We start from the raw sequence: 26,618 nt of genomic DNA on the forward strand, positions 1-26,618 counted from the left end.
GAAATGGAGCGGGGGTGGGGGCTGGCGTAGCTGGGGGAAGAGGGGTTGGCAGGGGCGGCAGCAGGGATAATGGGAGGGCTTTGCAGGTCACAGAGCTGCCCATCCAGAGCACAGGCAGCCACTCTGGGGCCTGAGGGGCAAGGCAGGAATGTCCACTGTCTGTCCAGGCTCTAAGTGGACACGCGCTCAGCTTCCCTTCTGCTGAGGCCAGGACAGCCCCTCATGGGCCTCCACTTCTGCCAAGGATTAACCTGCAAGGGCTGGGGCGCGATTATCTTTCTTTTCACCAAAGCAGCCCTTCTTGAGCCTAAAAAGAGAAGATGATTCTTCCCTGAGCTCCTACCACACCCAGCCCAGTGGCATATGGGGTCACTGGGGCCCTGCTGCGTCCTGCCTGGGCCTGGGGTGTTCCCTCCCTTCACCCTCCAAGGGTCTCAGCCCCCTACCCACGCACTCTGGCCTCTCCAGCCCAGCTCGGGGACCCAGCATCCACTTGACATCAACAGCAGGCCAGGCTCCATGCTGACTGTGGGGGGCGGAGGACGAGGGACAGAAAAGGAATCAGCCCTAGGGATTAATCCCGCTTCAGGGCCTTTGCACGGCCCTTCCCTCTGTTTGGGATGCCCTGCTTGTGGACCTCAAAATTCCGAGGGTCCAGAGGCAAAGTGGATACGCTGAAAGAAATGCTTCTCCACCAGCCCCAGTTGTTCATTCCCTCGTGGACTGCAGCACGCCAGGCTTCCCTGCCCTTCACCATCTCCCACAATCTGCTCAAACTCATGTCCATTGAGTCGGTGATGCCATCCAACCATCTCATCCCCTGTCGCCCCCTTCTCCTCCTGCCCTCAATCTTTCCCAGCACCGGGGTCTTTCCCAATGAGATGGCTCTTCGCATCAGGTGGCCAAAGAATTGGAGCTTCAGCATCAGTCCTTCCAATGAGTATTCAGGACTGATTTCCTTTATGATGAACTGGTTGGATCTCCTTGCAGTCCAGAGGACTCTCAAGAGTCTTCTCCAACACCACAGTTCAAAAGCATCAACTCTTCGTTGCTCAGCTTTCTTTATGGTCCAACTCACATCCATCCGTGACTACTAGTAAAACCATGGCTTTGACTAGACAGACCTTTGCTGGTAAAGTAATGTCTCTGCTTTTTAATATGCTGGCTATGTTTGTCATAGCTTTTCTTCCAAGGAATAAGCATCTTTTAATTTCATGACTGCTCCTAATGTGCCCAATCCCCATCCCCAGATGAGCTCCCAGGGTGTCGACACCTGCCACACACTTGACCTTCCTGGACCCTCACAGCAAGCCTGCAGGCTGGGTTCTGACTCCGCTTTACAGAGGGGGCAACTGCAGCTCCAAGAGGAAACGTGACTAGGTCTCAACTACACCAAAAGCAGAGCCAGACTGGGAACGCTGGTTCTGGAGAGGCCAGCTGGGCACCACTTGCTTCTGTGGCCTCCTCCTCAGGTCCTGCGTTTCCTCGCTGAACCCCTGCCAGGACACCCTCCTCACAGGCTTTGCGGTCAGCCTCCTCCAGGGAGACTTCCAGGACTGCAGGGATGCGCCTGTCCAGAGACAGGCACCTCTGGCCCCCACCCTCAGCCAACAGGGGACCTTTGGGCTCCTGGGGTAACAGCTCAATCGAGGTCCTGTGGGGGCTTAGGGCTCCTCGGCCTGTGGGGGTCCTCGAGGGCTCCTTGCTTCTTCACGTCACTGTCTCCTGGGGCAGATGCACTCCCTTGGGCTGAGGGTGAGGAGGAGTGCAGAGGGCCCTGGGTCCAGGCAAACCTGGGGACCCCCCAGCCATGCTCGTGGGGGTCCCCGGCCTGAGCAGACCCTGTGAGACGGGGGCAGGCAGACCTAGGACCCAGAGCCCCACCTCTCCAACCCCCACTTGCCCTTTGTCTCTGAGCTCCAGCAGGCCCTTGAGCAGGGAGGTGAGAGAAGCTGCCGATGAGTGTTTGTCGCCGAAATAACCTAAGAAATGGCAAAAGGCTCACATTTATTGAGCATCGCCAGCAACCCGCCAGGTGCTTTTGCTAACGCGTAGTCCTCAGAACCCTGAGACACAAGGTTTTCGTCCCCATTTTACAGGTGAGGACACTGAGGCTGGGAGGATGGGGAGGCAGCATCCATCCGAGCCTGACCCCGAAGCCAACCTCAGGCCCTCCTCATCGCGCACGCCCACCCGCCCGGCCAGCCGGCATCGGAAGCTTCCACGCCGCGAGGCTCAGTGCCAGATCTTGACGTCGCCCTCCCAGGAGCAGGTGGCGAGCACAGAGGGCAGCACGGGGTGGCAGGTGGCGCCCACGCAGGCCTGTGTGTGCCCGTGCAGTGTGCGGGCGCGGCTGGCGGTGCGGAAGCTGTACACCAGGATCCGGCCATCGGCGCTGCCCGTCAGCAGCAGGTCACCGTCCGGGGAGCACTCGCAGCCCACCGAGTAGCCTTCCACCTGCAGAGGGTGAGTGACCAGCCAAGTGACCACGCGGCTCAGCGCACACGGCCCCTCGGCCCTGCCCGCGGGGAGCAGCCAGGGCCCGGGGCCAGCAGCTGAGCCCCGCTGTGAGCCGGGGGTCCCTGTGCCCAGACCGCTATCACCAGGAGGCTCGTGGGTCCAGAGAGCGCAACTCTAGCACGGGGACAGGCAATGGATCCCTGGTGGCTCTCGTGGGTCCAGAGAGCTCAGCTCTAGCACGGGGACAGGCAATGGATCCCTGGTGCCTGTGCCCTCGGGGCGGCCCGCAGGGCAAGGGGCCAACGGCAAGGGGCCCACAGCCCCAGGTCCACGTGAGCCGACAAATCAAGGAGAGCGGCCCTGTCTGGCAGCTGGGGCCCAGGGAAGGGCCAGACGTGGCCTGGGGCTTTGAGTGGACATCAGGCCACACCGTATGGGGTCACCCAAGAAACAGAAATCCCAGGTTGCCTGGACGGAGGGTCCGTGCTCGTGGGGACTGCAAGTCCCTTGCCAGCGTGGTCGTGGGACAACTTTCCACCCCTGGGGGGACGGGACGAGATGGGGTACCTTGTGCCCTTCGTAGCGCCGCCTCCTACTCATCCGGTAGGGCCACACAGCGGAGAACAGGGCCAGGTAGTTGCCGTTGGTCTGCGCCAGGAACACAGGCTCCCGCGGATGCAAGGTGAGGCTGGGGCAGGTGTACCTCTCCTGAAAAGACAGCAGGGCACAGAGAGGGTAGAGCAGGCTCCCCAGCGGGCTCCTGCCTCTGACGGGCCCGCCACCCACCCTCTGCTCGTGGGGCCTCGAGCCCCCACCCAGACCTCGGCTCAGGGGTCTGCGAGCTTCCTGTTGCTGCTGTAACAAAACGCCTCCAATAAGCAGCACACACCTATGATCTTCCGCTTCTGGACGTCGGAAGTCTGACATGGTCTCCCAGGGCTAAAATCAAGATGCCAGCAGGGCTCTGCTCCTTCTGGGGTCTCTGGGGGGAATCTGTTCCCTTGTCTTTTCCAGCATCTAGGGGTCCCTACGCTCCTTGCCTCCTGGCCCTTGGGGTGGACTGAAAAATGTCCCCCCAAAGACTTCCATGTCCGAATTCCTGGGACCTGTGTCACTGTCTGTGTTTTTTAAAAAAAGCAAGGGGATCTTTGCAGGGATTAACTTAAGGATCTTGAGGAGGTTACCTTGCATTACTGCAGCCCTAAATGCAATCACAAGCATCCATAGAAAAGGGAGGCAGAGTGAGGCCAGACACACAGAGGCGGGGACGTGAAGACAGAGCAGAGAGAGAGATCTGAGGATGCTGGCGTGCGGCCTGGAGGGACACAGCACAAGCCAAGGGTCACCAGCTGCTGCCAGAAGCTGGAAGGAGCAAAGGACAGATGACAGAGGCCCCGCCAACACCTTGATTTCAGCCCCAGGATACTTTTTACAAACTTCAGGCCTCCATCACTGAAAGGACACATTTCTATTGATTTAAGCCACCGGATTTATGCTACTTTGTAATCTGTTACAGAGCGACAGAAAAGAAATCCACACGCCCATCTCCCCACCTGCACAGTGAGCCGTCGGGGAGCCCCAGCCCAGCCTAGGGTCCAGAGTCGCCAGAACACTTAGTGAGCAAGGAGGTGACCGGCCAAGTGTGGAGATAAATGCGTGCACACAGGGTTCCGAGCAGGAGGAGAGATCTCGCTGCTTAATGGACTGAGTCACACAGCAACACCCCTAAAAGCGCCCTTCTGCACTGCACCTGTCCTTCCGTGTTCTAAGTGATGTCCTGAAGCCACAGCCTCTAAATGAGCCCAAATTCACAGGGTGACACTGGGAGCAGTTGGAACCACAGATTAATGTGCTGCTGGAGGCGTATGGTGACCTGATAATGAGCTCCAGGCGGAGCGCCTGCTCACCGGCACGCAGGGCGAGGAGGTGTGACTCTAGGAGGGCTGGCGGCTCGGGCACACAGCACTTTCATCCACCTCACTCGCTTCCCTGGTCTCCGCAGGGCCGGTGGAGGCAGGATGTCCCCAGGGGCCAGACACACCCCTCTGGCCCCCTCCCAGGGCTTGCCTTTCTCAGAAGGTTGAACTAGAACTCTGAAGTGAAGGTCTAGAGGCAGGTTTGTTCAGGGCCACTTAGAATCCTCTAAGAACAAGGGAAAAAAAAAAAAAAACCAGGGAGAGGGAAAGGGTGTATACGCACGCCCGCTGCTGCTGAGCGCCCAGCCGTGTCTGACTCTGTGACCCCAGGACTGCACCCCGCCAGGCCCCTCTGTCCATGGGATTCCAGGCAAGGACACTGGAGTGGGCTGCCATTCCCTACTCCGACGCACGCCCGGTATATACTTTTAAATTCTGGGTGGCAGCATCAAAGAGATTAGCCATAGCTAACTTGAAATCTTAAAAGATGGTGGTGGTGGTGGTAAAAGAGGTGACGGCGAGAAGGAGGTGGTGACGATGACGGGGATGGTGCTGAGGGGGTGATGATGACAATGCTGGTGGCGATGGCAGTGACGGTGATGATGGTGCGGGTGTGGTAGAGGGGAGATGGTGATGGTGGTGGATGGCGGTCATGATGGTGGATGGTGGATGGTGGCGGTGGCGGTGATGGTGATGATAGGTGATGCGTTTATTGAGAACTCCCTGCACCTGGCACTGTGCTAGACTAAGTATCTACATCTTTTAATTCTCAAAACCACACTATGAGGCAAGAAATATTCTCATCCTCAATTTTCTAAGGGAAAAAAACTGAGAATCAAAGAGGGTAACTACTAGGCCTGGGCCCCTGCTTGCAGGTGGTGGAAGCAGGAATTTAACTCACGCAGGTGGTCTACCTTCAGGGTCTGGGCTCGAACCCTTGAGTCACAGCCCCTATCAAAGCTACTGAGCAAGGGGCAAGGTGGACCTGCAGGCTGGCTGGAGTGGTGGAGGGTTAGAGTAGGATTGTCTCGGGGTGAACAGCCACTTTCCTGTGGATGTGAATGAGGCTGCCTCCCACACCCTTACCCCGTGGCATGGCTGTGCTGGGCAGAGAGCGAGTGAGAGGACTGCGAGGGAGTCACCCTGATCCAGGAGCCCGTGGAAGGTACTCCAGGCAGGCCTGGACCTGCATGCTCCTTCCCCCAACCCTACAGACTTCAGGCAGCCCTCTGCCTCCAAAGTTCCTGCTGGCTGAACCACCTCTGCAGGACGCGACCTGGGACCCCAGACAGCCTGGGGGCTACATGGATGCACCCAGTGGCTGGGGCTCAATCTGAAAGCAATGCCCAATGACAGGGTTTCTCACATGGAAGATCTGGTTGGAGATCTTGGCGGAGCTCTGGAAATCCCAGGCAATGATGGTGCGGTCGGCAGAGTCCCGGCTTGAAGCATCTGTGCTGCTCAGAAACTCGGAGCCTTCCCGGAGGAAGAGGATGTCCAGGGTCTGCTGGATGGTGGCCTTGTAGCTTCTCACCACCTGCAAGAGCAGGCACCCGTCACGGTGGGGCCCCCGGAGCCCACAGCAGGGCCAGGGGGGCACCGAGTGCATGTGGGCTGCAGGGTCTGGGAGCAGTGCAGGAAGACGCGTGCCCCCCGCCCCAGGATGAGCAGCCCAAGTGTCGGGGTAGGGGCTGCTGGAGGGAGACCTGCGGGGCCTCCCGCCCCCCTAGCAGGCATACATCTCCCCCTCAGGCCCTGCTCCCTGACACCCCCCACGGCATTGCCTCTCCCCATGGATGTCCTCCACGCCCGCACCCTCCCCACACCCACCGGCACATGGGCCCAGGGAGGCAAGGAGATGCCCGCCCAGCCTCATGACCGATCCTCTAGGGAACAGCAGGGGCCAAAGAAGGAGAGCTTAGGGAAGGGCTCCATGCCTGGCCAAGGGCATGTAAGGGCACCGTCATGTGATGCCCACCAATACCTGGGCCATATTTTGTGCAAGGCTCTTGCTTCTGAAGAGTCCCATAATTTATAGCTTTCAAGGCCTCGGCCTATAGCCCCTGGAGGGGTACCTGCAACATGGGAGCCAGTAGTCTCCAGCTCGTGGAGCCAGAATCACAGCACGTTAGCTAGCTTTAAAGACGCTTTCTTTCCTACATCATTGCCAACATTTCACACTCTCCCATCTCTAAACTAATGCAATTTAGCATCAACCCGTTGTTCCGCTTTCTTCAGAGCGTTTTATCACATGAACCTTCCATTCTACCAGTGGACTGGTTAGGAGCAGGGGTGGGGTTCCCAGCACCAGGGTCAACAAGTACCTCCGTGTAACAAACTCCAGGATGACTTTAAATTGCAACTGTGAGCAACAGGCTGTGGGCACAGTGCCTTGGGCCCGCCTGCCAGGCCTGGCGCCCTGTTTGCCAGCTCCCAGGGTGCCACCATGTGGTCACAGCACAAACACAGCTCTCCGGCACCTCAGCCGCCAGTCGGGAAATGAGCTGTCTTGACACATATTTCAAAAACTGAAATTTAAAATCTTGCAAATGTTGCACACCTAGATATCATAGCATCCTCTTTCAAACATAAGTAAGTCAAATTCACGTGAAATGCAGCACTCCATAAATCCAATTTAGACAGAGAGGTATTTTCAGACCCATTCTCCAGATGGGGAACACCGAGGCTCAGAGAGAGGCAGGCATTTGCTCAAGGGTGCAGGGCCAGGGCGTGGTGCTTCCAGGGAGGGCCCCATCCAGGTCTCCTGCTGGCAAAGTCCTGTCTGGGTAAATGTTGGGACAAATTCCTGGGGGAGGGTGGGCAACCAACAAGTGCCTTCTCTGAGCCTCTTCAGAAGCAGATCCCAGTGAGCGCGGTTTCCAGGTGGGCCCCCTGGAGCCTGAGGAGTGGTCCAGGGGTAGAAAATAGAGGGTGCCATACAGGTCTCAGAACCCAGGCCAGACTGTGCGGCTGCTCCCCAGACAGCACAGGGCTGTAGCCTCTCTTCCTCTCTCCCTGCACCAGGATCCTGCAGCCCGCCCTGCCCTCACAGGCAGTGTAAACTGGAAGGAACGCTCCAACCCCCAGCCAGGGGAGGACACAGCAGCTGTTTTGCAGACGGATGCTCCGGCCTGCCCATTTGGAGCCGGGGCAGCAGTCTAGGGCCTGTGAGAGGACAGGGCACGCAGCCTCAGTGCCCAACATCTGCCCCTACGAGGGCACGCTATCCTGACTCACCAAGCACAGCGCTGTCTCAAGACAGGCTTTGGAACCTGCTCTGGTGGGAAGAGCAGGGAGGGGCGGGAGCAAGGCCCGTGGCCCCGCCCATCTGCGGAGCCACGCCTCTCCCCTCGCTTACAGCCCCCTCCCCACCACCAGCCACCCCACGCCTCCGCCCTGAGGCCTCGTGGGGGCTGCACGCCCTCCTGCAGCCTTTCTCAAAGCTCTCGACATCACCACATCCAAGTGAGGAGCAGGGGACCGTGGATGGCTGGAGCAGCAAGGGGAGGAGTAAGTCTGACCCAACTCAGGCCCATGGACGTGACCGGTGCACCGAGGAGCTTCTCCTCCCGGGTCGGGGGGACACGGCACCCCCGAGCCCCACCGGCCCACGGAGAATGGCCGCCGACGGGCACGACCGTGAGGCCCGTGGGCACGGGGGCCACCTCCAGCAGCGGCACCTCAGTCCCCACACGCACTCAGGAAACACGCTGACCCAGGAAAGGACGGGGGAAGAGGACCGCTCCCGGAGCTCCAGCCGGGGCGGCCGGGAGCATCAGATAATTCATCTCCTGACGACGCAGGAGGAAGCTTCTCCCGGAGGGCGTAGTGGAAGCCCAGAGGAGCGAAGTGCCGGAGTGCTCGGCCCGACCCTGGCAGAACTACTGGCGTGCCCACCAACATGCCACCTTGTCTCCCCAAGACAAACTTTTCCAGGAGAATGAAAACCCTTGTTCTGTACACTTCCTGAGAATGCATGGAAATGGCCTAATTCATTAGGGCGTCATAAAATCGAACGGCCGGGAAACCAGCCCAGTTATGGGTGATCCCTGCCAATAACGCTGCTGTAAGTGGAAGGCTGACCTTTGGAGTGATCGCGGCAGAACATGATTGACTTGCCTTCCCAACTGCTCCTGCCCCCGGAAAGAGCAGGGAAGTCATTCGTGTGTCTAGTTGGTGGGTTTTATGGCAAGCTTAATTACACCGACAGCTGGTGCGTCCTGTCCCAGGGGCGAGGGACCGCGCTACACGGGCCTAACTAGCTGGATCCAGAGGGGAGCCTCGCTCAGACTCTTCTGGCAACCGGGGCCTCCATCAGCAGACACTTGGAGACACTTGGCCAAGAGTCTACGGCTCTGGGAGAAAAGGCAGACGTGATCAAGACATTCAGTGCGATGAAAACCACCTGATAACCCTTTTAAAAGTCTGCTTGACCCACCAGACCATCCTGGGTAACTGGGCTGCTCTGGATTCATCTGAAGGCTCAGCTTTCCCTTCCCGGGGCCCCTGCCACGTCCAAGGTGCGTAGGGTTGGAGGGGACAGGCGAGGCTCCAGTCCAGCCTGCTAACTCACTGTGTGCTCAGGGCAGTCCTGCCCTCACCGCATCTGGTTTCGAATCATCACCACCCAGGGAATGGCCTGGACGACAAGCTTCTACTCAGCGCTGGATCCCGGAGAGAGGAAGGGCTGGGGAAGCCAGCTCCCCTCCTCCCAGCCCGGCCCGTAGGGACAGCGAGGGGGCCGCTGCTCTGGGCCCCACAGGACGGCCGCGGCCGAGGCCCAGCCCGCAGGACGCAGGGCTCCTGTTTTTGTCTGTCTGGGTCACCCTTGGCCAGGACTGGGTCTGCCCGCTGCAGGCGGCAGTAAGGTGTGTTGAATGGAGAAGTGAGTCAGCAGCTACCAAAACGGATGAATGAACAAAAGGGCAACATGAAAAGCAGCGACCTGTGGCCTCCGGCTGCCAGGAGCATGCCGGCCCTTGAGGCAGAGGCCACGCACACAGGGGCTGCTGCCACCGGCTCCCTGGGAGACGAAGTCCATCACGGGCCCCCCCCACGGCCCTCGGTGTGCAGACAAGGACACCTCACCCTCCAAGGGTCTCTGAAGCCATGGCAGGGGGGTGGGGTGGTGCTCAGTACATGCATGCACGGCATCGCCAGACATCTAGAGGTGGGAGGGCCAAGCTCTCAGGCAGACGCCCAGGTATCAGTGTGATGGCCTGTCTGGCTGCCTGGTCAGGGGAGGCAACTCACCTCTCCCTGCCTCAGTCTCCACACCCATAAGATGGGGCTAACCAGCAGGACCTATGGCTCAGGAGTGAAGGACAGTGACAGGCCTGGCCAAGCCGCCGACACACAGCAGCTGATCGTAATCCTCTTCCCAGGCCAGCCAGAGCTCGTCCCCAGGATGGGGCCACGGGTCCTTGGACAAATCCCTCCTCCCCAAGTCTCAGTTCCTTCTCCTTGAAAATAAACATATTCATCTCTTCAGGTTCTCAGACGAGACGAGTCTCTGCACAAAGGCACGCTGGAGAGTTGAGCACAGGGCCCCTTTCCGTGGCTTAAAATCACACAAGGGAAAGTAGCTGGTCACACGGGACTGTGTACACCAAAAGTGCTCTGTGGGTAATTTTTTTTTTAAACCAGAAATTTCTATTAAAAACAAAAAGAAATTATACAAATATGAGAAGAGAGTATGACTAACTTTTTCTACAACCTGAGACTAGGGGAAACTTGCCTGGCTAGCGCTCTGAGGCCAGAGCACCAAGAGAAAAGACGGCAAATCTGAGCGCATGAAAATAATGGTGATGACAATACTAAGCACCATTGTGTGGCATAAGAAGCAAGCAAATAATTCAGAGGAATAAAAAGACAGATGGAAAGACACTTGAAATTTACAGGTCTTGTTCTTGTTTAGTTGCTAAGTCGTGTCCAACTCCTTGCGACCCCATGGACGGTAGCCCGCCAGGCTCCTCTATCCATGGAATTCTCTAGGCAGGAGTACCAGAGCGGATTGCCATTTCCTCCTCCAGGAGATCTTCCTGACCCAGGAATAGAACCTGTGTCTCCTGCATTGCAGGCAGATCCCTAACCACTGAACCACCTGGGAAGCCCCAGTTTATAGGTCACTACCCCTAATAGTCCCTAATACACAGACAGTTTCTAAAAATCGATGAAAAAGACCAATCGCTCTACACAAAAATGGGCAAGAGAAATGAACAGAGAGTTTATATGAGAGGGAATGTAACTGGTCCTTCAATCCTGCTTATAAGAAGTGAAATTTTTAAATTACATGGAGATATCATCTCTTATCAAATTCCGTTCCGTTCCATCGCTCAGTCGTGTCCGACTCTATGCGACCCCGTGGACTGCAGCCTACCAGGCTTCTCCGTCCATGGGATTCTCCAGGCAAGAATACCGGAGTGGGTTACCGTTTCCTTCTCCAGGGGATCTTCCCAACCCAGGGATCGAACCCGGGTCTCCCGCATTGGAGGCAGACACTTTAACCTCTGAGCCACCAGGGAAGCCAGACGATCCCAAAGTTTGACAACACACTCCGTTCGGTGGCTGTGGGGCATTAGTTACACTCCACACTGCTGACAGAACTGTAAAATGGTTCTGTCCCCCGGAAAGAATTTGGGCAACACCAAGCAAAACGGTATATGCCTAGTTACTCAGCGACATGTATAACCCAGTACCCCGACTTGTAGGAACTGACCCCAAAGTTACAGCAGCAAATCCCAGAAAACAGAAGCATGAGGCTGCTGAAACCAGCACCACTTGTGAAATTTAAAAAGCAGAAATGACTCAAATGTACAAAACGTGCTAGTCACCCAGTCATGTCAGACACTTTGCGACCCCATGGACTGTAATCCGTCAGGGTCCTCTATTTATGGGATTCTCCAGGCAAGAATACAGGAGTAAGTTGCCATTTCCTTCTTCAGGGGACCTTCCCAACCCAGGGACTGAACCCATGTCCTCCTGCATTGCAGGCAGATTCTTTACCACCTGAGCCAAATGTATAAAAAGGGACCAGTTGAACAGATATCAGTCCAGGCACGTTCTGGAATGCTACGTGCAGTGCTGAGAAAGAGTGAGGCCTGTGTCCCCGCCTGCTGTGGGCTGGCTTCCAGGAGACACTCCTCAGTGCAAAGCCAAGGTAGAAAGAAACAGGGCGTAAAGGAACTACGAGAGGTTTGTATTTGCTTCCACAAAAACAGTATAAAATAAACCAGAAACTAAGCAAGTAAATAAATCAGTCAGGCTGCCTCTGAAGAGGACAGATTGGGGAATTTCGGGCTAGAGGTAGAACCCACAGGATCTCTACAGAGGGGTAGACAGTAAATATATTAGGGTTTGGAAGCTACATTTAGGCACTGTTGCACTGTGTGTGTGTGTGTGTGTGTGTGTTGTGCACTGTGTGTGTGGTTTACAGTCATTTAAAAGTGTAAAAACCATTCTTAACCCAAGGACCATACAAAAACAGTGCAGCCAAGATTGGGCCCTATGGGCTGTAGTTATCCAATCCCTTCTCCAGAACCATGTCCATATTTTATAAAATTATACAACAAAATTAAAAGGCAGACTCTAAAATGTGAAAGCAAAATTAAGCAAATAAAATTAATCACCTTGAGCTAGTAGCTTAACCACACAAATAGGATTTATTTTAAAAGACATGAAAGTACAGTAGTTGAAGGTAGATCCTCTGTGGAATATACATTATAAACTGAAAAACAGTAATTTGATGGTAAATCTTAATTGGATATACTTTGCGAACAAAAAGAACAGTGAGAAATCTTACACTGTTTTCAGTCATTACATTGCTAGTGTCAATACATACCAAAAATATTGAATTGAGGCAGAGAAAAATAAAATTTTTCAGTATAAAAGAGATAAAAAAATGTATAAAAACAAAGAAGTTAAAGAAAAGCTCTGTAAGGCTAAATCTGAATTGGACAAATCAGCATAAACAATGATATATTTTTTTCTTAAAAAGAAAAACATTTCCTAGCTCTGCCTGAAGGAGCCAAGAGACAATGAGCAAACACCACACTCAGATTTGGTCTCTAAACCAGACGAAACCCACAAAGAGACACAGACAACAAAGCAAGGCATCACGCTAGTCTTGACAACCACACATAGCCTATGTTTAAGAAGGCAGAAGAGTCCTGGAGGATGCAGGAGCCCCGCAGAATTTCCAGTGACGGAGCACACAGTGCTTGAGGGAAAGGTGCATTGAAGGGGCTAACATCAGATGAGACACTGCAAAAGAGAACATTGCCGAGCTGGAAGACACGGCAACTGAAAATTTCAAAACATACTGGCAAGAAAAAAGACTGAATTTTTAAAATGAACAAAATCTAGTTTCAAACCCAAATGGAGCAAACCCACTTCGGCCTCTCACTCTCCTTTATAAATTACAGCTAAAAACTCTGGACGCAATCCAAGAAGCAACTACCTGAAGACTTCGCAAAGTAAACAACAGCTGGTAGGCTGAGGAGGGAATCTGAAATTTGACGAAAGACCGGTACGACAGGTAAGGTTCTAGTCTTTGTTGGTTTTAGTTCTGGGGAAGGGGGGCATTGGGGGTTTGTTGTTGTTTTTTTTTTTTTTGGCCTTTTAATTCCTGATGTTGACCCACAGACAGACTGAATTAAGGAATTACATAGTAGTCATGGACAGCAAAAATTTTGAAATAAATCCATCATCCTGGCCAGAGGAATAAGAAAATGGGTCCTTGTAAGCCAGAGAGTATGGGGGAAAGTTTTAAAATATCTCCTTGCTCTCCTAGCCCTGCAGGAGAGTTCTGACAGTGCAGGACAAACACTTAAAACCAAAAGGGAAGAAATCTGAATAGAAGAACCAGGAGGAGAGGGAAAATTCATGTTATCTTTTCATCTATTTTTTTCTGGCCAATTTGTGTTGAAGGGGATCCCATATGGACATGGTGTGACGGCAACAGACTAACATTCTCAAAGAGCCCCATCTCTGGGCAGAGGAACCAGGAAAGGAAGTTCAGGAAGCCAGGCAGCATGGAAGAAATTCCAAAGAGGAGAAAGCTGAGAAAGGAATCCTCTGCTTCTGGATATGAACTGACCGCATCCCAGGACAATCCCTAAGTTACATGTGTGGGGAACACAACCAAAGAAGCACAGCTAAAGCTTCGAGAAGTGGCGTAACATATTACTGCTGCCCCAGTCTGAAACTAGTCCAGCAAAACAAAGATTTTGAATATAGAACTGAAAACAGAGTCACTGGACACAGGAGAGAAGGAATTCACAATCTGAATCTAACAGGCTTGGTTGCCTATTAAGACAAACAAATCACTATTCTCCACAGGATCTTAACAAGACCAGGATCTTACAACATAATATTAAAAATCACAATATATTCTGAATTTACTTGACATACAAAGAACCAGGAAAATGTACACACTACCCATAAGAAAAGAGAAATGATACATGCCAACCCCAAAATGACCCAGATGTTTGACCCATACTGCTGCTGCTGAGTCACTTCAGTCATGTCCGACTCAGTGTGACCCCTTAGACGGAAGCCCAACAGGCTCCCCCGTCCCTGGGATTCTCCAGGCAAGAACACTGGAAAGTGGGTTGCCATTTCCTTCTCCAATGTATGAAAGTGAAAAGTGAAAGGGAAGTCGCTCAGTCGTGTCCGACCCTTAGCGACCCCACGGACTGCAGCCCACCAGGCTCCTTCATCCATGGGATTTTCTAGGCAAGAGTACTGGAGTGGCTTGCCATTGCCTTCTCCGACTACCAGACACATTTAAAGAGGTATTAAATAAAAATCCTCAAATAAACACCCCTGAAATGAATGGACAGATGATCTCAACAGAGAAATAGAAATATATACGCAGTACAATGCATGCTCAGTAGTGTCTGACTCTTTGTGACCTCATGGACTGTAGCACACCAGGCTACTCTGTCCATGGGCTTCTTCAGGCAAAAATACTGGAGTAGGTTGCCATTTCCTCCTCCAGGGGATCTTCCCAACCCAGGGACTGCAACCCACATCTCCCATGACTCCTGCATTAGCAGGCAGATTCTTTACCACTTGAGCCAACTTGGAAGCTCAGAAATTAAAAACACACACACACACATAAATACATATAAGTGAAAGTAACTCGGTCGTGTCTGACTCTTTGTGACCCCATGGACTATACAGTTCATGGAATTCTCCAGGCCAGAAGACTGGAGTGGGTAGCCTTTCCCTTCTCCAGGTATTGAACCCAGGTCTTCTGCATTGCAGGTGGATTCTTTATCAGCTGAGCCACAAGGGAAGCCCAAGAACACTGAAGTGGGTAGCCTATCCCTTTTCCAGCAGATCTTCCAGACCCAGGAATCAAACCAGGGTCTCCTGAATTGCTGCCGGATTCTTTACCAACTGAGATATGAGGGAAGCCCATATATATATATATATGCACACACTTATACACACACACACACACATATATACTTTATACCTTTAAGTAGAAATTTTAGAACGGAAAAAAATATTTTAACAATGGGATAAGCACCATAACAAAATGGAAGTGACAAAAGAAAGAACTGGTGAACTTGGAAAAGGACCAATAGAAATATTTCGACCTTAAGAAAAAATGAGGACTTCCCTGGCAGAGCAGTGGATAAGTATCTGCCTGCCAATACAAGGGACACAGGCTCAATCCCTGGTCCAGGAAGATTCCAGTGCCATAGAGCAACTAAGCAACCACGTGCCACAACTCCCAAGCCCGCGCTCTACAGCCTGCATATCGCAACCACGGAGCTTGCACACCACAACTCCTCAAGTCCACGCTGCCAGAGCCTATGCTCCCCAACAAGAGAAGCTACCACAAGAGGCCCAAGCTCCTCAACAAAGAGTAGCCCCCGCCTGCCGCAACTAGAAAAGGCCCACTCAGAGCAACAGAGACCTAGCACAGTTAATAAATTAATTCATTAAAAGGAAAGAAAAGTTAAATCCTAATTTAAAAAGAAAAAATGAGTGAAGTCTTAGGAACTTGTGAGATAATATCAGAACTTAAATATGTTCGTCAATGGAGTTCCTAAAGGACAGGGATAAGAGAGTCATACCGAAAAGAAAAAATACTGATTGAAAAGTGTCCAAAATGAGCACACTGAACCTTTACCAAAATAGACCATGTTATAGGACATCAAACAAGGTTCAAAAAATTTAAAAGGATTCACACATACAATGTATGGTGTGTGACCACAATGGAGTTAAATTAAAAATCACTAATAGATATATACATATGGAAAATTCCCAAGTATTTGTAATCTAAATTCTCCTAAATAATCCATGGGTCAAGGAGAAATATAAAATGTAGTTAGGAAATATTTTTAACTGAAAATGAAAACCTATATCAAAAGTTGTGTAATGAAGCTGCAAAACCTAGAGGAAAACTGAAAGCACTGAAAATCTGTAGCAGAAAAGAATAAAAACCCAAAAGAAAATAAACCTAAGTTCTAAGCAGAAAAGAAAAAAAGTTAAAAAGTAAACGCATCACTTCTTGAAATAAGAGAAATAGAGAAAAATCAGTGATACAAAAATGTATACTTAAAGATCAACAAAATTATAAATCTCTATCCAGACTGATAAGAGGAAAAAGGGAAAAGATACAAATTACCAATATCAGGAATGAGAGAAATGAGGTGATATCACTATATATTATACAGACTTTTTTTAATAATTAAAATAGCATGAAAAACTTCATATCAAAAAGATAACTTTGATGAAATACATGCATTTCTTGAAGGACAGAAACTACCAAAGGCCACTGAAACAGAAAAAGAAAATTGGAATAACCCTATATTTACTAAATAAATTTTATTTGAGGTTTCAAGCCTTCCCACAAAGGAAATTTCATGCCAAGCCAATTTCATCTCTAGCCAATTCTAGTAAACATTAATGGAAGAAATAATATCAATTATACACAAACTCTTCCAGAAAACTGAAGAGAAAGGAACACTTTCCAAGTTATTTTATAAGAACAGAATTATTCTGATACCAAAACTAGGCAAAATCACTGCAGATGGTGATTGCAGCCATGAAATTAAAAGACGCTTGCTCCTTGGAAGGAAAGTTATGACCAACCTGCTGCTGCTGCTGCTGCTAAGTCACTTCAGTCGTGTCCGACTCTGTGTGACCCCATAGACGGAAGCCCACCAGGCTCCCCCGTCCCTGGGATTCTCTAGGCAAGAACACTGGAGTGGGTTGCCATTTCCTTCTCCAATGTGTGAAAGGGAAAAGTGAAAGTAAAGTCGCTCAGTCGTGTCCGACCCCTAGCGACCCCACGGACTGCAGCCTACCAGGCTCCTCCATCCATGGGATTTTCTAGGCAAGAGTACTGGAGTGGCTTGCCATTGCCTTCTCCGATGACCAACCTAGATAGCATATTAAAAAGCAGAGACATTACTTTGCCAACAAAGGTTCATCTAGTCAAGGCTATGGTTTCTCCAGTGGTCACGTATGGATGTGAGAGTTGGACTATCAAGAAGGTTGAGCACCGAAGAACTGATGCTTTTGAACTGTGGTGTTGGAGAAGACTCTTGAGAGTCCCTTGGACTGCAAGGAGATCCAACCAGTACATCCTGAAAGAGATCAGTCCTGGGTGTTCACTGGAGGGACAGATGTTGAAGCTGAAACTCCAATACTTTGGCCACCTGATGCGGAGAGCTGACTCATTTGAGAAGATGGTTGGATGGCATCACCGACTCAATGGACATGGGTTTGGGTGGACTCTGGGAGTTGATGATGGACAGGGAGGCCTGGCGTGCTGTGGTTCATGGGGTCTCAAAGAGTCAGACACAACTGAGCAACTGAACTGAACTGAAAACTAGACAAAGATATTATAAGAAAAGCAAAGAACAGATCAACATCTCTCATGAATACAGATTTTTTAATTCTTACATTTTAGCTAGTAGAATCCCAAATTATGTAGAGAAGATAACATAATCAAATGAGATTTATCCCAGGATTACAAGGTTGCTTTAATATTTGGAAATCTTTCAAGAAAATTCACCATATTAACACAATAAAAGAGAAAAACTACACTATCCCTTCAACAGACATGAGAAAGGCACTTGACAAAATCCAGTGGTAATTCATAATAAAAACTCTCAACAACCTAGAAATAAAAGGGAACGTCCTCAAATTGGTAGGAGCATCTACCAAAAAACAATAAAATACTACATTTAACATCATACATAACCATGGAAAAGAGTATTTTTCTTCTAAGATTGGAAATAAGGCAAGTATATCTTTTTTCAACATTTCTGAGTCAACACTGTTCTAGAGGTTTGAGCCAGTGCAATAAGGTAACAGGTGGTAGTGGTTTAGTCACTAAGTCGTGTCCGATTCTTGTGACTCCGTGGTCTGTAGCCCACCAGGCTTCTCTGTCCTTAGGATCTCCAGGAAAGCATACTGGAGTGGGTGGCCATTTCCTTCTCCAGGGGATCTTTCCCACTCAGGAACTGAACCTGGGTCTCCTGCATTCCAGGCAGATTCTTTACCAACTGAGCTACAAGGGAATACAGGGTAACAGGAGGAAGAAGGAAAGAAGAAATTACATCTAAATTAGGAAAGAAGCATTAAAGCTGCCTTTATTCACAGATGATATGATCGTCTTTGCAGAAATAGAATCTACAAAGAAAGAAGCAACTAAAATACATGAGCTTAGCATAGTTGCAGAATTCAAGGTAAATATACAAATATCCACTATATTTTTATATTTTAACCATGAATCCCAGGGACGGGGGGCCTGGTGGACTGCCGTCTGTGGGGTCACACAGAGTCGGACACGACTGAAGTGACTTAGCAGCAGCAGCAGCAACCATGGACAAGCAGAAATTGAAGTTGAGAAATACTTCTTACAATAGCATAAAAATACATAAATACTTATGGATAAATCTAACAAAAAATGTGAAAGATTTAAGTATATGGAAAAATATACAATGATTATGGACTGGAAGACTCAAAATTGTTAATAATTCAATGCTCCCTCAAATTGATCTGCAGCTTAAATGCAGTATCATTCAAAGCTCAAGCAGGCTTTTTTTTTTTTTTTAGAAACTGACAAAGTGGTTGTAAAATTGAAATGTAGATTCAAAGAAGCTACAACAGTCAAAACAACTTTGAGAAAGAAAAAAAAATTGAGAGACTTACATTACCTGATTACAAGACTCACTGTAAGATTACAATAATGAGAAGAGTAGGGTATTGGTGTAGAGACAAAGCAAACGATGGAATTGGAGAGACGGCGCCAAACAGACCTGCATGTATTCAGTCATCCGATTTTCCACAAAGGCATAAAGTCACAGATTCTGTTTTCAACGGATGTTGCAGCACTATTGACTATCTATTTGCAAAACCTTTAACTTCCATCCATACCTTGTACCGTATATAAAAACTAACACAAAATGGACCCCAGACTAATAAAAAGCCCAAAACTATACAATTCCTGGAAGTAAACAGGAGCAAATCTTTGTGGCCTTAAGTTATGCAATTTACTTATGTGGACCACCAATAACAAATGTTGATAAACTGGACTTTACTAAAAAAAAATTTAATTTGCTCTTAAAAAAACTGTTATGAGAATGAAAATAAAACCTGTAGACTGTGAGGAAGTATCTACAAATCACACATGTGATAAGCATCTTATGTTCTGAATATAAAGAACACTCAAAACTCAGTATGACAAAAGCAATCTGATTTTTTAAATGAGCAAAACATCTGAACAGACCATCAAAAAAAAAGAAACCGATGGCAAGTAAGCTCATGAAAACACACTCAACACCATTAGTCATTAGGGAAATGCATATTAAAACCACAGTGAGATAACACATTATACACATTTTAGAAGGTCTAAAATTAGAAAGAGTGACCATACCAAATGTTGGCCAAAACAGAGAACAATGGAACCCTGACACAAGGTCAGTGGGCATGTAAGAGTGCAACCATTTGGAAAACTGACAGTTTCTCTAAAAGCTAAACATACACCAGCCATAAATAAGCCAGACATTCCCCTCCCAGGTATTTATCCAATGCCTCAATCAGCTCAGGCCTCCATGATACAGTACCACAGACTCTTACACAACAGACATTTATTTTCCCACAGTTCCAGAGGCTGGAAGTCTGAGATGAAAGTGCCAACGGAATTGAGGCCTATCTCTTTGGCTTGAAAATGGTGCTTTCTTTTGTGTCCCCACGTGGCCTTTGCTCTATGCAGAGCACAGAGAAAGCTCTGGTGGACTTCCGCATCTTAAAAGACACCAGTCTGTACTTCCCAGTTGGTACGCTGGATGAGAATCCACTTGTCACTACAGGGGACACGGGTTCGATCTCTGGTCCAGGAACATTCCATACACCGTGGGGGGACTAAGGCCCGTGAGCCACAACTCCTGAGCCCACGGGCTGCAACTCCTGAAGCCCGTGCACCTAAAACCTGTGCTCCACATCAAGAGAAGCCACTGCAACGAGAAACCTGCACACTGCGACGGAGCAGCCCCCTCACTGCAACTAGAGGAAGCCTGTGCACAGCAGCAAAACCCAGCACAACCAAAAAATAAATAAACAGACACAGTCCCATTGGATTAAGGCCTCACTCTTAGGACCTCATTTACACGCTCCAAATCAAACCCCTTATGATTATACACTGGAAGTGACAAATAGATTCAAGGGATTAGATCTGATAGACAGATGCCTGAAGAGCTATGCCGAAGACTGCTCCAACCACTGCACAGTTGCACTCATTTCACAAGTTAGCAAGGTAATACTCAAAACACTGCAACCTAGGCTTCACCGGTACATGGACTGAGAACGTCAAGATATACAAGCTGGATTTAGAAAAGGCAGAGGAACCAGGCATCAAATTGCCAACATCCACTGGATCACAGAAAAAGCAAGAAAATTTCATAAAAAACATTGACTGAACAACAACTTAGGTCCTCATTTAACCTTAATGAGGTTGTTAAAGGCCCTATTTCCAAATACAGTCACACTAGGGGTTGGGGCTTCAACCGACAGATTCGCAGTGGGTACAGGGAAACACAGCTCAGTCCGGAACACCTAAGGAAATGAAGGCTTGTACATGAATGCTCACTGTACTTCGTTTGTAACAACTAAAACCTGGAAACAACCCAATGTCCATCAACAGGTGAGAAGGTACACTGTGAAACAGCCTTAAAGTGGAATACCACTTAGAAACACAAAGAAATGAACTATTACTGACACACGGCAAAGTGGGTCCATCTCCAAATAATTATGCTGAATGGGTAAAAAAAATCATGCAAAGAAGAGTTGCCTGCCATGTGACCATATTTACACAAAAATTCTAGAAAATGGAAACTGACTTCTAATGACAGGGAACCAATCAGCGGAGGCACTGAGAAGGCGCACAAACACGTGACGGTTATGGATGTATTACGGCTTCTGGTGACGGCTTCCGGCATGCATGTGCGTGTCGCCACTGTACACTCCACACATGTGCTGTTATTATATGCCAGTTATACTTCCATGAAGGTGATTTTTAAAGGGTTGACATGGGAAAAATGAAGGCAAAATAAAGACTTTTTTGATAAACAAAAACTGAGAGAATTCACAACCAGCAAGTCTACACCACAAGAAATGTTAAAGGCAGTTCTTCAGACTGAAGGGCAGTAATAGTAGACTGGCACTCAGATCAACAGGAGGAAACGAAGACACTAACAGCCCATTACAAAATAAATCGAAAGAAACAGTGATAAGAGCAATTTTATTTCAACAAATCTGACAACTTAGATGAAATGGGCAAAATCTTTGGAAGAAAAAATTTACAAAAATGAAGAAGAGAGAGAACACCTGAATAGCCTATATATATACTTTCTAAATTTACTTTTTATTTTATATTGGGATACAGTTGATATACAATGTTATGTTGCTGCTGCTGCTGCTAAGTCGCTTCAGTCGTGTCCAACTCTGTGCGACCCCATAGACGGCAGCCCACCAGGCTCCCCCGTCCCTGGGATTCTCCAGGGAAGAACACTGGAGTGGGGTGCCATTGCCTTCTCCAATGCATGAAACTGACAAGTGAAAATGAAGTCGCTCAGTCGTGTCCGACTCTTAGCAACCCCATGGACTGTAGCCCAGCAGGCTCCTCCGTCCATGGGATTTTCCAGGCAAGAGTACTGGAGTGGGGTGCCATTGCCTTCTCCAATGTTATGTTAGTTTCAGGTATATGGCAAAGTGATTCAGTTATACATATACATATACTCATTCTTTTTCATAGAAAAAGCAAAAGAATTCCAGAAAGACATCTATTTGTGCTTCATTGACTACACTGAAGTCTTTGACTGTGTGGGTCACAGTAAAGTGTGGAAAATTCTTAAAGAGATAGGGATACCAGATCTGCCTCCTGAGAAATCTGTATGCAGGTCAAGAAGCAGCAGTTAGAACTAGACATGGAACAACAGACTGGTTCCAAATTGGGAAAGGAGTACGTCTAGTCTGTATATTGTCACTCTGCTTATTTAACTTCTATGCAGAGTACATTACACAAAATGCTGGGCTGGATGAATCACAAGCTGAAATCAAGATTGTCAGGAGAAATATCAGCAACCTCAGATATGCAGATGATACCACCCTAATGGCAGAAAGTGAAGACGAACTAAACAACCTCTTGATGAAAATGAAAGAAGAGAGTGAAAAAGTTGGCTTAAAACTCAACATTCGAAAAACTAAGATCATGGCATCCAGTGCCATCACTTCATGGCAAACAGATGGGGAAACAATGAAAACAGTGACAGATCTTATTTTCTTGGGCTCCAAAAGTACTGTGAACAGTGACTACAGCCATGAAATTAAAAGATGCTTGCTCTTAAGAAGAAAAGCTATGACCAATCTAGATAGTATATTAAAAAGCAGAGACATCACTTTGCCAACAAAAGTCCATATAGTCAAGGCTATGGTTTTTCCAGTAGTCATGAATGGATATAAGAGTTGGACCATAAAGAAGGCTGAGTGCCAAAGAATTGATGCTTTTGAACTGTGGTGTTGGAGAAGACTCCTGAGAGTCCCTTGGACCGCAAGGAAATCCAACCAGTCAATCCTAAAGGAAATCAACCCTGAATATTCACTGGAAGGACTGATGCTAAAACTGAAGCTCCAATACTTTGGCCACCTGACATGAAGAGCTGACTCACTGGAAAAGGCTCTGATGCAGGAGAAGATTGAGGGCAGGAGGAGAAGGGGGCAGCAGAGGATGAGATGGTTGGATGGTATCACCAACTCAGTGGACATGAATTGAGAAAACTCCGGGAGATGGTGAAGGACAGGGAAGCTGGAGTGCTGTAGTCCATGGGGTCGCAAAGAGTTGGATACGACTGAGCAAATGAAATGATCTGAACCAATTGATATACAAGAAACAAACAACTGGAAAATAAAACTTTTTTTAAAAACTCATTTACAATAGTTTTCAAAACCATGAAATACTGAGAAATAAATTTAATGTAATAAGTGAAACCTCTAAACACTGCTAAGTCACTTCAGTCGTGTCCGACTCTGTGTGACCCCACAGACGGAAGCCCACCAGGCTCCCCCGTCCTTGGGTTTCTCCAGGCAAGAACACTGGAGTGGGTTGCCATTTCCTTCTCCAACAGTGTTCTCTTCTAAACACTGGAAACTACAAAACCCTGAGAGAAAAACTAGAGAAGATCTAAATAAACAGAGAAATATAATGGTCACGAGTCAGAAGACTCAATACTGTTAAAATGTCAATTCTCCTGAAATCGGTCTGTATATTAAATATAATCCTAATCAAAATACCAGGAGGCACATTTTTGGAAAAAGTGACAAAATGACTACAAAATTGAAACGGGACGATAAAAACCTAAAATAGAAAAATTTTGAAAAAGGAAAACAAGGCTGGAGGATTTGAACTATCCAATTTCAAGAACTACTGTAAAGCCACAGTAAAGAGACTACGGTACAGGGAAAAGATAGCTATAGTAATCAACGAACAGGACTGAGAACCCAGAAAGCGACCCGTGCTTACATGGACAAGTGATTTTCAAACAGAGGTCCAAAAGCAACCTAATGGGGAAAGGGATGTCTTTTCAACAAATGGTGCCAAAACAACTGAGCATACACTTATGTGACAAAGCTAAACAAATCTTCCCTCAGACTAGACACAAAAATTGACTCAAAATGGATCCAAGACTTAAAAGTACAAAGAGAAACTATGAAACAAAAAAACACAGGAGAAGATCTGTGCAACCTTAGAGTGGGCAAAGATTTCTTCACTAGAACACAAAAAAGCCATGGAATGGGAGAAAACATACAAAGAACTCCTAGACCGTCATCATCATCATGATCATCACCTTCAACAGGCAACAGACTTGAACTGACTTTCTGAGAAGAAGGCATTCAAATGGCCAACGAACCCATGAAAAGGAGAGCAGCATCATTCACCATCAGGAAAATGAAACGAAAGCCACAAACAGGTGCCACTTACACATCCGCTACAACGGCTAAAATGGACAAGACTGACCATACCAGACGTTGGTGAGAGTGTGGGACAACGCAAACCTTCCTGCACCGCTAATGGGAATGCAAAACGGTACAGCCACTCAGGAAACAGGCTAGCAACTCATTATAAACACAAACATATGCACACATGCACACGATACCACCTAATGGCTACACTCCCAGTTACATGAGAGAGACGTGAAAATACATATCCACACAAAGACCTTTTTCATGAACAGTCACAGCGGCTTCATTTATATCAGTCAGAACCCCAAACTGGAGACAACCCAGAATGTCCATCAACAGGTAGATGGATAAACAGACTGATACAGTCATACCCTGGAATACGACTCGGCAGTAGAAAGGAATGATGATACGTACAGCAATGTGGATGAAGCCCAGACAATTATGCTAAAAGAAGCCAGGTACGAGAGAGTATCTCCCGCGTGATTCCATTTATATAGAAGTCCAGAAAAGATGCAAACTGCTCTTTAGTGACAGAAAATAGATCAGGAGCTACCAAAGGGCTGAAGCAGAGAAAGAGGTTTACTGCAAAGGGGTGGGAGGAAACCGTGAATGATGAAAATGTTCTGTATACTGATTGCAGTGGTGGTTCCGCAAATGTACACACCTGTCAAAACTCATTGATTTTACGAGAGAGTATCTACCGCGTGATTCCATTTATACAGAAGTCCAGAAAAGATGCAAACTGCTCTTTAGTGACAGAAAATAGACCAGGAGCTACCAAAGGGCTGAAGCAGAGAAAGAGGTTTACTGCAAAGGGGTGGGAGGGAACCGTGAATGATGAAAATGTTCTGTATACTGATTGCAGTGGTGGTTCCGCAAATGTATACACCTGTCAAAACTCATTGATTTGTGCACAATAATGGGTGGCAGTTAACTGTATTAAGTTATAATAAAGTTGATTTTTTTAAAAAAAGGTTCAGAAGCCTACTTAAAGGAGGCTCAACTCACCAAATACTGGGCAATTTGAGCACTGGAATAATAACAGCCACAATTGATTGAGACTTAATCAAATATGTTATAAAGACAAAAATTCATAATGATACAAAAAAAAAGTCCATGAAAACCTAATTAGGTACTTTTAGAGATGCTAGGGAAGCAACTCATTATTCTGAAAAGTTGTAAATAAAGGAAAAGACTCAAGCCTTTCTCTTGCCTTTTCTGTCCTCAGGGTAGCTAAGTTTGAAAGCAAAGCTTTCTCTGTAGAAGTAGTCTGGTACTCTACAACCTCTAATGAATTCATAGATCTCGACAATGATCATTAGTAACTACTGAGATCATTAGGTGAAAACCTGATGAGGATTTTATAAATGGGACGCCAGGCAGACAACCCCTGAACTCCCTGATAAATCACATCATCATCAAAAGTGGTTCAACCAGACGCTGGGGGCCTCCTGATGAAAGAATGTACCATGACCTCTTCTTCAAAAAACTGAGCCTGAATCTGATCAAACATTCTTGAAAAGGGGAAGAGAAAAAAAAAATCCCTGAATGTGATCAAGCGTCTATCCTAGGTATTACCTGGGAGCTTATTAGAAATGTATCTTCTCTGACCCCACTCCAGACCCACTGAGTCAGAATTAGAATCCGAGTGACAAGTTCCCTCAACGATCTGTGTGCACATCGCAGCATCAGAAGCCCTGTCTAGCCTCAACTCCCAGTTTATAAGACATACAGGGAACAGAGGCATGTGCTAAATGACACCACGGGGGATGCAGCGAGGAAAATGAAGGACAAGCAACCAATGTATTCCCCAACAGATAAAGTACCAAGGAAAACAAGGAGGGAAAGTAACCCAGAGACTGAACAAGACTTAAGAGATTTATCAACCAAGTGTTTAGGTCCTCATTTGAACAAGGCAACTGTTTCAAGAATGCTTAAAACCATGAGGCAATCAGGGCAACTTAAATATGGATTGAATATCTGATGATATGAAGGAACTACTGCTAAATTGTTAGAAGGACAACGGTATTATAGCAACCTTTTTCAGTCTTTATCTTTTAAAAAAGAGTGTATACAAACGAAATACTGGGCTTCCCAGGGGGCACTAGTGGTCAAGAAGCTGCTTGCCAATGCAGGAGACATAAGAGATGCTGGTTCTATCCCTAGGCTGGGAAGAGGGCATGGAAACCCACTCCAGTATTCTTGTCTGCGGAATCCCCATGGACAGGGGAGCCTGGCGGGCTACAGTCCGTAGGGTGACAAAGAGTCGGACACGACTGAGCGACTCACACACACGCACAAATGAAATACTAGCGTGTTTCTGGATTCGCGTCAAAATAATTCAGCAGTGGGGGCGGGGAGGGAGAGACCACTGGGGGAAATGAGTAGGATCAGAGCTAAAAGAAGCCTGGCCATAGGTTTATAATTGTTTAAACTGGGTGCTGGAGGTTCATTAAACAGTTTCTCTACTTTGGTATATATTTAAATGCTTCAATGATACAAAGTTTCCTTAAAGTGCTCTGTGGGGAGGAATGAGCTTCACAAATGTTAATTCTCCTCCTCAGTGGGGCCGGAAACAATAAGCAGAGTGAGGACCAGAGCAAATCAAGCAGCAGGTACAGCACAGGCATAATTAAAGCAAAACCACAGCTACAGCAACATACATCTGTCTTGTCTCGTCCGGAGCGCGGTCCCACCCTGCCGACAGGGCTCCGGTGGTCTTCAGAGGCCGGGCCGAGTCGCCGCGGCTGGAGGCAA

The 26,618-nt window shown here is 48.1% G+C and overlaps 1 protein-coding gene across 3 annotated transcripts in view; it reads right to left on the minus strand.

Annotated features, from left to right (window-relative positions):
* Positions 1–1,978: 1,978 nt before the first annotated feature.
* The window catches only part of WDR25 (WD repeat domain 25), a 142,704-nt gene continuing 118,064 nt past the window's right edge, over positions 1,979–26,618 (minus strand). For all 3 annotated transcript variants that reach the window (XM_055418547.2, XM_055418543.2, XM_055418545.2), the window contains exons 5-7: positions 5,743–5,913; positions 3,028–3,168; positions 1,979–2,457 (exon numbers count right to left, since the gene is read on the minus strand). In XM_055418547.2, the coding sequence (XP_055274522.2) occupies positions 2,236–2,457; positions 3,028–3,168; positions 5,743–5,913 (534 nt within the window). In that variant the 3' untranslated portion in view covers positions 1,979–2,235. The remainder of the gene's footprint in view (positions 2,458–3,027; positions 3,169–5,742; positions 5,914–26,618) is intronic.

Source organism: Moschus berezovskii, chromosome 21 (genome assembly GCF_049115385.1).
Source record: "Moschus berezovskii isolate FMDL1 chromosome 21, NW_MosBer_1.0, whole genome shotgun sequence".
NCBI lineage: Eukaryota > Metazoa > Chordata > Mammalia > Artiodactyla > Moschidae > Moschus > Moschus berezovskii.